Raw genomic sequence first — 11,634 nt, forward strand, 5'->3', positions numbered from 1 at the left:
AAAGCTGGACAGCTATGCTCTTCTCCTTACTCAAGGTAGTTTGAAAGGCTAAGACTAAAGCTAGTAAGTACAATGTGATTGATTTTTGCTTGGTATAAGCTCTGGCATTAGTTATTTCCTGCAAGATATTGCCCATAGGATGCTATAAGAACACTACTTGGTGTTCAGTGGTAGTTAAAAAGTGATATTAGAACCAGGATATTAGAACCTATAAAGATGAAATGGAAGAGAGAACTGGAAATGCTCTGATGGACTTGCAGATACTGATGGCACATCAATTCCTCATAATACCTTGGTTGGTTTTGGCTATCTGATCTCAGGAGAAACAAACAGGACTTTGTGCTTCGACTGTTTCCACTCAGACCTGAATTGCTGCTGTTGTGAAGGATAGAGTTCTCCATTTTCTCCCACCATCTGAGGAGATACTCTGTTTTGTCAGTGAACTTTAAGAGATGGCAGAAATAGAGGGGAGGTTTTCAGCAAACTCTTGGACCAAGAAGGGGTCAGAAAAGGTACTCAGTGAGATTGTTTACCCGTGGTTCTCAGGAACCCACGCTTAGCAATGCCCTGGTGAAGCAACTGGTGTTCTTTGTGAACACAGAGCCATTTAAAAAGCAATTCTTTTGTAGCTGTCATCACATACTAATGTGTCGGGTATGGACTTTCTCATGCTTAACAGAGAAGCATTGTAAGTCTGGTCTGATGATGTCCAGTACCAGTTACATTATCTGGTGTGTTTTTAAAACTCTTAACTGTCCATTGCAGAGAGGGGAATACCATTTTTTCCCTATTGTTACACCAAACAATAATTTTTCTGGAGTATATCCAGTGGTTAGCAAAAACGGGTTACCTAAATGAGCAGAAGACAAGCATGAAGCCCGACTGACCGTGTGCGGTAGACTGTATTGTTGTTTCCATTGCAAATACAGGAATTTCTTTTGTTGGTAAAACATGAGCAATCTGAGCTGCTGCTTGTTTGGCAGGATGGCAGCTGAGCTCTGCTCACAGCGATAAGAGTGCAGCCTCTGTTAGCTTCTTGATCGCTGCCTTATGCAAGCACAGTATTATTGAGCAAAAGGCTTTAAAGGGGCATTACAAGGATTCTGTTCATTAGAATGCAATGTAAAGTGAATAAAGCAAGCTGGACACAAGTTCCCCCTAGTGAGGAAATCAATAATAACTTCTGCTCAAAGAGGTAACTACAAAAATAGCCTGGAAAGATAATGAACCTTGCTACATTACACATGTACCTGTGTGTGTGAGAGAGGGGGAGAGAGAGAGAGAGAGAATTTAAGGGCTTAAGAGACTGAAAAGGAGGTACGGGAGGCACAGAGGATTCATCACCCAGACCCTTCCTTGTTGTTAACATGTTTTTACATCTATATCAGTCTTAAGTTCTGTTTCACACAGCTGCATATTTAAGTAGTTGATGTGTAATCCTGCTTGTCTGAAGCAGCTGTTTTCTCAGGCCTAGCATCTTGCTCCACAGATCTTGCAGAAGGATATTGTGACGTTTAGGCTTAAAGGAGTTTTCTCATCAAATGGCACTTTAGGCACAGCGTAGAACAGAAGCAGTCTTTGACACTATGGACTATTTTTTTCAACTTGTCATTCAGGGCTGTTGGATTGACACATTCCTCAAAAGTGCGTTGGCATAAAATCAGAAGGGAAGGTGGCTGACTTTGGTGAAGGAAATGAATCTTCTTTGCCTTGTTTTTCCAAAAACTTCACGTGTAGCTGTGGGCAATTGAGTTCAGTCTCTTTTTTTTTCTTGATAGTGCTTCCTTAAATTAGGTAAGCTAATGGCTATATTGAGGTGTTCTGATACAACATTTGTGGATGTCATATAAGCAAATCTGTGTACACATATTTTGATTTCTCTAGTACTGTGAATCAAAATTACTTGTCTAATCTGACTCTATGGAATAACATGAAATAACCTGTTAAGAAATAATATAATAGGCAACTGTATACTGACTCTACTTGGAAGCAGAAAATGATGTCAGTAATTCCTTTCCTGTGTTGCCCACAAGTTCAGTTTAGCCTCGAATACATTGTATGCCATTGATATTTACCTGTATTTAGAAGTTCTCCCTCGTATATATTTTTGTAACAACCTTTCACTATATTCAGATGCCTAATTATTAGCCAAAATGGTGGGTTTTAAGGGCATACTTTCATAGGGAAAAACAAGAGTAAAGAAGAAATAAATATTAAGAAAAGGTATTCTCATATGTAGTGGGTTTGCACAGATGGATAATTTAAGAAACACTGAAGAAATCATCAGGATCTCAGTAGTATTAAAAAAAAAATCTCTCAAGTGTGTGCTGCACTCATTGCTAAGTGTACACTTTATCTCATCCTTGAAGTTTTTAGCAACATCTGAAGAAAAAAAGGTAACTCTTCAGCTCTTCAGAAATTATGCACAGGAGACTATTTAAAGGAAAAGAAATTACAAGTACAAGGCGCATTTTTTCTTTAAAGTGAGCATTTGAAGCTCAGTAAGGTAAATGGAACATTCCTTCTTCCTCTTGGACAGAAATACAGAGCTGCTCTACAGAAATGCAAAGGGGTTTATCTCGGCTCTATACAGAGATTAGCTGTGTTGGCAGTCGCACTGAGGTGTTTGAGGAACCTCCTCCTTCAGGCTTCCTTAATTCTTTGCCTGCTACGACACCCACTGGTGATGCCACAGGAGAACTGCCGCTCTAGGAGATGCCTTTTGGTGTCCAGGTGCAGTCTCCCAACCACTGCTGTTGGCACACAGGTCCACCAAGGGGCTCTTGCTGCCTCCTGTTTCCTCGAAGCTGGACTGGCATAGCTGTTTACACAGCCCTGGGAGCCCCACCGGGGAACTGAGCTGGGCTACAAACAGCCCACAACACAAAAAAAAGAGGTATTTTTTTTACCTACACCATTGCATGCCCTGGTGTGTTGCATGGCTTCATAAGCAGTTGCCCTGGCACAACTGAAGACTCCATGCAAAAGCAGCAAGGTGGAAGCAGGAGAAGGGAAGAGATTTAGTTGGTATTTGTGTTTCGGGTATGTTTGTTGCAGCTTTAAAGATTTTCCTCAAAATGTTCAAGGCTGAAAGGCACTGGCTGGAATTTTTCTTTCAAAAGCCATTTGGTTTTCTACATGTGCCCATATATAGCTACCATTACACATATTCATGTGCTTTCTTGTTTAGAAATAAACTGTTACCTGTGTTCTGATCATTTAATTTTCAGCTGTCCATGGTATAGCAATCCTGTGTTTCTTTCAAAGAGAATAAAGATGAGAGCAGTATACAAACCATATTGGCTAGTCAATGTAGCAGAAACTAAGGTGGGGGTTTTTTTCCTACAGCCCCAGAATCAGGGGTCTCAACGTATTACTTACCTAGTGAAGACAGAACAGCTTTCCAGTAGTACAGATTGTCCGACTACTTGAACACATGGCTTTAAGGTTGTCAGTCTTATTTATTTTGAAATTACCATTTGATAATTCTAAAAAATCTATAGTATTTCATCTGAAACAGTGTTTAAAAAACTGATTATTCATTACCAGACAAACAGTATTCCCAAACCTGTACACACTCTGAATGACTTAACATTGGTGAATGACAGAGATGATGCAACTTTATATGGGGGGTAGGTTTAGCTCAGTTGGTTAGAGCATGGTGCTAATAATGCCAAGGTCGTGGGTTCAATCCATATATAGGCCAGTTGTTTCCCTGCTGAGCAGGGAGGTTGGACTAGATGATCTCCAGAGGTCCCTTCCAACCTTACTGATTCTATGAACTTGATTTTACATCTACTGGAAATAGCATTCATAGGCCTGTTTTCATTATGAGAAAACTAACTTTGGGAGGAAGTATTTTCTTTACTATTCTGGAAGTTGACAGCCAGTGCAGGAGACAAATATGTGATGTAAAGAACTCTCGCACACATGTGTGCGAGCCTGTGTGTTTTGAGAGGTCTGATGTCTATGTATAATCAGCTTTGGAAATATCTTTCTTCAAAAAAGGGAAATTAATAAGACGGTGATTATTTTCTGTGATTCTTCAAAACTTTACTATCTTTATTTCATTTTAAACAACCTTTTTGTATACAAAGCTTTTGAAATGGCCACAGAGATGATTGCTTGTCAGAGCCCTCAAATACCACTGTGTTTGCAGTTGTTACAGAGAGAAGTGTTGGGTATATCTGTAATGCCTTCCTACAATCTTATATTTACAGGGACATGGCTCAAGAGTAGTTTAGGCCTTGTACAGCAAGAAGGAAATCAGTTGACTTGGACTTACATTGCACCTCAGCTGGGCTACTGGGTTGCAGCTATGTCACCCGCTATCCCAGGTAAGATGGAATTGAATTATACTGCTATGTCCAGTATTGAGTAATTATTTATTCATATATAATGTTTATATTTTTCAGAATGACCTCATCTGAGATGCCACAGCTTGATCAATAATGGATTATTAGAAAACAGAAATCTGAAAGTAAAGGGCTAAAATCTTTTGGGGATTGTGGGGGGAACCTTGTACTCCAAAATTGGTTTGAGCGTGTTAATCTCCAAATCATTTCAGCAGGAACCTTTTTAATGAACATGATTTGTGGTTATTGCTTTGATGCATTTAAGTCACCACTGGTTAATAGAACCATTGCTAGAAAATGAAGGGAGTCACAGTATCATCGTATTAATGTTTCAGCAGGTAGAAAAATACCCACTGTGGGAGTTTCTGTACAGAAACTTACAGAGAATGCACCTAAGGTCAACATTGTCCTGAGTTGTTGGGGTTATTTCTTTTTTTAAAACACATTGCACATTTTGCCTTGATTTAGACTTTATAACATCTTTGTGACTAATTAATTTACACTGTGAATAACTTAGGGTAGAAGTTCTGGGAGGGTGTTAGTAGATTTGCATTGATAGATGAGCTTTTTAGTTGCCATTCGCAAGCATCTTATGCAACTTCAGAAAAATCACTTTGAATTAGATATGGTGTGTACTTCCGTGCCTGTTGAGGTTATTAATGTTGCAGCCAGGTCTCCCTTTTTATCTCTCTGTGGCTGGCTCAGGTTTCTTAGTATTATTCTCCAGTCTACAATAATCAGAGATACCTCTACATGAACCAGGCAACCAACCAAAAATTCCTTCTCTTAAGAGATTTTCTTCATTAGTTTTTTTGGATGGAAACCAAATACAGTAGGAATGGAAGGAAACATTCCTTCCTTGGTTGTACAGACTAAATAAACTATATCTAACCAACGAAACACACTTTAATGTGAGGATTGTTTTCAAACTCTGCCTGTATATTCCCCCAGGTTTCTTTGTAATATGGAAAATATTTAGAGTTTTTGTTGAGTTACCTTATGCAAGCTTTTTATTTAAGATTATATTAAGTGAAACTACTGGAATATTCAACTGACTCATTGCTGAACAGAGCTTAGATGCAGGTGCAGATCAGCATAAACTATCAATGAATTTAATGGACTCTTACCAAATAATTGTATCTTAAAAAAACCTACTGTGAGTCAAATGTTTCCAAGTGCAGCTCTGTTTCAGACTAGAAGGAAGTTATATTCACAAATTTTGGCCCTGTAGCTCTAAAGTTATCCCAAGTAGGCTAACATTTGTCCTTACTTATAGGGCAATTTCTGCTTGTGTCCTACTCTCCCTTCTTTCTGATGGCTAGATCAGCATTCCTAAAGCTGTATTACATTGGGAACCACATTTTAATGAAACACTCAAATGGTTTATCTATTCCCCTGTTTGCTTAATGTCCTGTAGTAGCACTATCAATTATATAAAAGTAATGACTGAATAGAATGTATAAATTTTTAGATTTCCCAAGTTTCACACATTTGATGTTATTTTTAAGCAGGTTACTGGCTCTCTTCTTTTTTCATCTCCTCATTGAGTCTATTCCATTTCTTACCTCAAAGAAAAGGGGGGGGGGGGCAAAATGAGCATTGTATTCCTAGCAGTGGCACTACAGACCACTAAAGATACACAGATGAGGTTTTAGAAACCTCATGATGTAGAAGCTTAATGTTACCCAAGTGTACAGGTCAGCGTTTGCTGTCCATCACAGTACATGCATGTTATTCTGTCAGCCAATGCTGTACACCCTGCTGCCATGCAGATGAAAATCTGAGTCTGTATTTCAAAATCATGTTAAGGATATTACAAACCAACAGGGTTACACATGCATGATTGTGAACAGATACTGTCCGCATGCATGTGTTGGTATCTTGAAACATTTATGAAGCATTATTGAAATTTGGAGTTCGAACACTTTAACTAGTGGCCTGTTTTTTAAAGCTACTGAAGATCCACTTGAGTCAGTCTAGAATATGAGCACCAACACTTCTTCCACTATATCCTTATTCTATATTATTGCACTTTATATACTACTTAATGCAAAGCAACACAAATGTAGCTCATAGAGAGAGATCTAGTCACACTGCTGCTACATGCATTACAGTGCTGGAAGATGCTGTGATGGCTTTTCTCCAGTGATGAGAGATGACACATGGTGTCAGCATCAGGATCTGGAAGGCAGCATTCACTTTTGCATGCTCCCTTTGTAACTAACTGCTTTTCCACAGAGAGATCTATTTATTTGGACTTGCAGTCATGAAAATCAGCACGTTTTCTCCGCAACTCACTCCCTCTCCAGAGATGGTCAGCTCAATAGGCACCAGAGCTATAAGTGGCAGTGTTCTTCACTTAGCATCCTGATACAAGGGAAGCTGTTCCTCTCTTTGTTTAAAGTGTTGTTCCTCTTTTTGTTTTCAGATTGTCACAGATCTAAATTCTCTTTTCTTGTCTTCCAGGTCCTGTTGTTACACATGACATTACCAGCTATCATACAATGTTTCTTTTGGCAATTTTAGGAGGGATGGCTGTCATACTTCTTGTCTTGTTGTGTCTCCTTCTGTATTATTGCAGGTAAGACTCATCATCTTAGTTACTTAGAAGAAAGCAAGCACTTGGAAAAGAAGCAAACAGGGAGATAAATTTCATGTGATGCTGGTCACATACAGCATACCTAATCCCTATTTTTGGTAGGATGGTAGTTGAAAAAATAAGATGTTTTAAAACCTTCTATCAAACATAGGCTTGCAGTGGAAGATCTCTGTAATCATACCTGTTCTGCACTTGCAAGTCATCTGTTCTCATCAAACATATCTCTAAAGGAATGTTAAGTCTTTATCAGCAAGTGTATACTAATAAGTCATTTTATATTTGTCTCCTCTAGACATTTGCTCCAATTTATAATTGGTGCTCAAGATATTTCCTGATTGGCAGTAGCTTGTCTTTGATTCCGTCTTTGCTCTTTTAATCAGTGCTTAAACACACACTCGCTGATCTTGTTTCTGTACAACAATCATAAATATGTTATTTCTTTTGTTACCGGTTTTTATAGAAGAAAATGTTTAAAACCACGTCAGCATCATAAGAAGCTGCAACTTCCCACAGCACTGGATACTTCTAAGAAGGATCAAGCAACCTCTATGTCACATATAAATTTAATATTTTCCCGTCGTGAGTCAGAATTTCCAGGTGGGCTGTCTGTTGCTAGCAATGGACACACCGAAACCTCAGGTGCAAAGGAATTAATCAGTGCTGTCCACATGGAGATGGTATCAGCTAGTGGAGAAGCAGATATGCATACACTTATGCTCAAGCACTCATTCAGTACTTCTCAAGAGTTTAGCTCCCGAGAGGAACTGCTTTCTGAAAAGGAGAAAGACAAGAGCAGAATTTCCTTGGATGACCTGACTCCCAGTGGGTCTCTAAGAAAAGACTACCACAAATCAGCAGATAGTTTTCCTTTAAAGACAAGAAAATCTACAGAAACAGCTGAAGGCTATGAGTCCCCTATCAAAGATGAGTACAGGAGAAGTTACAATGCTATGCTGTCACAGCCTTTATTTGAAAAGCAAGAGAGAGAAATTCAAGTATCTATGAATCATATTGCTACTGGAAGTAAATACAATATTCAGGAACAAATATACCCCACACCTTCAGCCCCTGAAAAAGAACTGTTGGACTGCAGACCTACTGAATGTATGATGTCTCGTTCAGTTGATCACCTTGAACGACCAACATCTTTTCCTCGACCAGGTCAGTTAATTTGCTGCAATTCTGTTGACCAAGTTAATGATAGTGTTTACAGAAAAGTTTTGCCTGCATTGGTCATTCCAGGTCATTACATGAAATTACCAGGAGAACACCCTTATGTTAGCCAACCACTGGTTGTTCCAGCTGACCAGCAAATTGATTTAGAAAGACTTCAGGCTGAGCTTCCTAACCCTCATGCACGGCTTTTTCCACACCCCCCACAACAGCTGCAACCCCAACAGTTAGCATCACAAGCAGTATCTCAGCAACATTTGCAAGATGCAGGTGCAACTGAGTGGAGCCAACAAAATGCTTCCATGTCTGAATCTATTTCCATTCCTGCCTCACTTAATGATGCATCCCTAGCTCAAATGAATAGTGAAGTGCAGCTTCTTACAGAAAAGGCTTTGATGGAATTAGGAGGTGGGAAACCATTGCCTCATCCTCGGGCATGGTTTGTTTCTCTAGATGGACGTTCAAATGCTCATGTTAGACATTCATACATTGATCTCCAAAGAGCTGGTAGGAATGGGAGTAACGATGCCAGTTTGGACTCTGGTGTTGACATGAATGAACCAAAATCTGCCCGAAAGGGAAGGGGAGATCATCTGTCTGTGCCACAGAGTCACCCACCAGTACAGGAGCACCAGCAGAGGGAGCGGAAGGTTTCAGATAGCACAGCTTATACACAGCTTGTATATTTGGATGACATGGACCAAAGTGGGAGCGAATGTGGAACAGCAGTTTGTAGCCCAGAGGACAATGCTCTCCGATGCCTACTAGAAGGCACTAGTAAGAGAAGTGGTGTGCAGCTGCCCAGCCTGCAGGAGGAAACAAGAACTGTGGAAACCAAACCAGAGCCATTAACTAGTCCTGAACATGGAACATCTGTTCAAGATGATGATGAGGATGAGGAAGATGACCAAGGTGAAGATAAGAAGAGTCCTTGGCAGAAACGAGAGGAAAGACCATTAATGACGTTCAATCTAAAGTGAGCTATTGTGAAAATCCACCATTCAGTGGAGTATTAAATTGCCAAATATTCTTTCTGTGGAAGTGCTTGATTTTTTTTTCTTCTTTCTTTTTTTTTTTTTTTTTTTTTGTTGTGGAGAAAAAAGAGAAAAACAAACTGTGGTGAGCAACTTTTGAAAGAACTTAAATGCATTACTGTGTAAATGTTAGAAAAGAATTAAAATCATTCCTCTGATTTAACGGCTGCCTCCAGTGAGATAGCTGAACAAAGAGCGTGATTGTTATTCCATATACTTGATATTGGTCATCCAGGATGTTAAAAATACTGACAAATTGTTTTGGTTGGTTTATGACCTCAATCTCCTTATGAATGGGAGCTGGTAAAACTGTTGTTATGTAGGCTAATTTTATGTTGATAATGCTACTGAAAGAGTATCTTAAAAACAAGAGTTTGACACATGGTGTCCAAAATTGTGCATTATCTCAATGAAAGGCTATGCATTGCTGCTTTTAGTAATATTTTGCTTATACTATGCTTTCTTAATTTTACAAGTTGGTTGTAAACATTTTATGTCCTTTATTATAAACTACTCAGCAATTTATTTTAATGTAAAACTGCAGGAAACTTGAGTAGCATCCCTTAGCATTGAAGCCTTTTTATGAAACCAAACTGAACTTTGTGTCAACTAAGACTCCTCCAATTCTGGTCCCATTTACTCAAAGTGCCTTTTTTACAGTAACAATGAACAGTCCCTTCTTTTGCTAACTCCTTTTAATTGACCCCATTTGGGATTTTATAAACTTCTGAACTTTTACCTTTTATTTTAAGCTGCATGCCAAGAGTCCCATTTTGTGCTGAGCATTTCTCATTTCAATGCAGTGTATTCTGTAACTATCATGTATATTGTGGATTCTGTTTAGCCAGGGTAGACTTAGAGGACATTTTAAAGGCCCCAGGGTAGCCAGGAAGATAGTTTCATTGACTGTATATATCGTTAGTTTTCTCTGGAATCGTATGAGCTAATCTTGCTCATATAAAATGGACTGTGGACCGAGCAAGTGGACTGAATGTGTCTAAAAAAGTTTTTGAAAAAAAAAGAAAATGTACTATCCAAAAGTGCCAGAATTGCTCTTCTGTGGTTTCTCTATACAGAGCTGCTTGGTTATTCAAAAACTATAATTGAAAATAAACTGCAAAAAAAACTTTGTGGATTTTTTCCTCTTTTGGTGGTCATCAGATTCTTTTATATTATTAAATAAGCAAAACTACTTTGGTTTCTCTTTTGCTGTCCATATTTATGCTTGTGTGGCTTACTAGCAATTAAACTTTATTATGCAGTTCTCATAAACTTCAGTCAATACTGAAATGTTGACCTCTTTTCAGGAAAGCATCCTTCCTATCTTGAAAAATACTTAACAGTTGACTTAAATATCATTGAATATTTTGGAAATGAAATTCTGGTATCACTGAACTTTTCTGTGGAGTTTTGCTTCCAGTGGAACCAGTTTTCATTCTGATTTCTCGGGTACTTACATTTACTGGACACTTCTGACCGCTTCATGAATTAGGTTCAAATGAGAGAAAATATGTGACTTGTCCTCTGGGGGAATCCTTCATATACATTCATTTTATCATATTTAATTCTATTCTTTTTACACAGCATAAGCAGCAGTAATACTTTATAAAAATAATTTTTATGTAATCTCTAAGGTAATTAGAGAACGTTTATACAGTTCCTATTTAAAATTAAATAATAAGCCCTGACTCAGAAGCATTACCCTTTTTCTTTCAGTAGATTTCAAAGGTTTTCATAGAAGGCCAGTGTTGTAATTTCCATTTAACTGAATGTCTTACCTGAGGGTCCAGGCTAAAGCCAGGAACTGAATCCAGATTTCCCAGATCCCAGTACAGTGCTGTCTATCTGCAAAGCTGCTTCACCTCTGTCTTGCTTTGATCTGTATTTGGCAGTGGTATGTGTCATAGAAGTCTAAAATAATATTTGTAGAGTTCACTGAATATTGAAATCACCATGTAGGCAGTCAGTTATGTTTTAGTAGTCATTCCGGGTCCTTCCTGTTCCATTTAGGAATTTTGCTACTGACCAGTGTGAAGTGGGTCTGGGGTCTGAGTTACTTATTGTTGGTCTGTGCTAGGTCGCTGAACAGAACCATTGTGCTTTAAAGAAATGGTATTTATCCAGTTTCAGTAAGTGCTGGTAATTTAGTGTCACTTATTAATCAGAATGCTGTATCAAATAAATATTCTGGTAAAAATTTGAACCTACTGGAATTATTGTGCTATTTAATTTCCAATTTTTGTCGTCTTAACTCTGTCATTTTTAATTACATTCTCTTCTTCGGATTCCTTTGCAAAATTTTCATCATTATTATCTTGTAAAGTGAGATCGTTACTATTAAATTGCAGCAGATTGTTTCTTTTAGTTGTGTTGTTTTTATTTTTTTAAAAAACTTGATTTCATGGTTTGATAATTTGTGGTCCCAATACAACAAATTTATTTGAACAAATACAATGCTGATATTTTGCAAACT

At 38.3% G+C, this 11,634-nt stretch overlaps 1 protein-coding gene across 1 annotated transcript in view; it reads left to right on the forward strand.

The window, feature by feature from the left end:
* FAM171A1 (family with sequence similarity 171 member A1) overlaps positions 1-11,412 on the forward strand; it is a 91,783-nt gene extending 80,371 nt beyond the window's left edge. Inside the window, exons 7-9 of the mRNA XM_062569069.1 lie at positions 4,221-4,337; positions 6,822-6,936; positions 7,415-11,412. Coding sequence (XP_062425053.1) covers positions 4,221-4,337; positions 6,822-6,936; positions 7,415-9,107 — 1,925 coding nt within the window. The 3' untranslated portion in view covers positions 9,108-11,412. The remainder of the gene's footprint in view (positions 1-4,220; positions 4,338-6,821; positions 6,937-7,414) is intronic.
* The last annotated feature ends 222 nt before the right edge of the window (positions 11,413-11,634 follow it).

This window comes from Rhea pennata, chromosome 2 (genome assembly GCF_028389875.1).
Source record: "Rhea pennata isolate bPtePen1 chromosome 2, bPtePen1.pri, whole genome shotgun sequence".
NCBI lineage: Eukaryota > Metazoa > Chordata > Aves > Rheiformes > Rheidae > Rhea > Rhea pennata.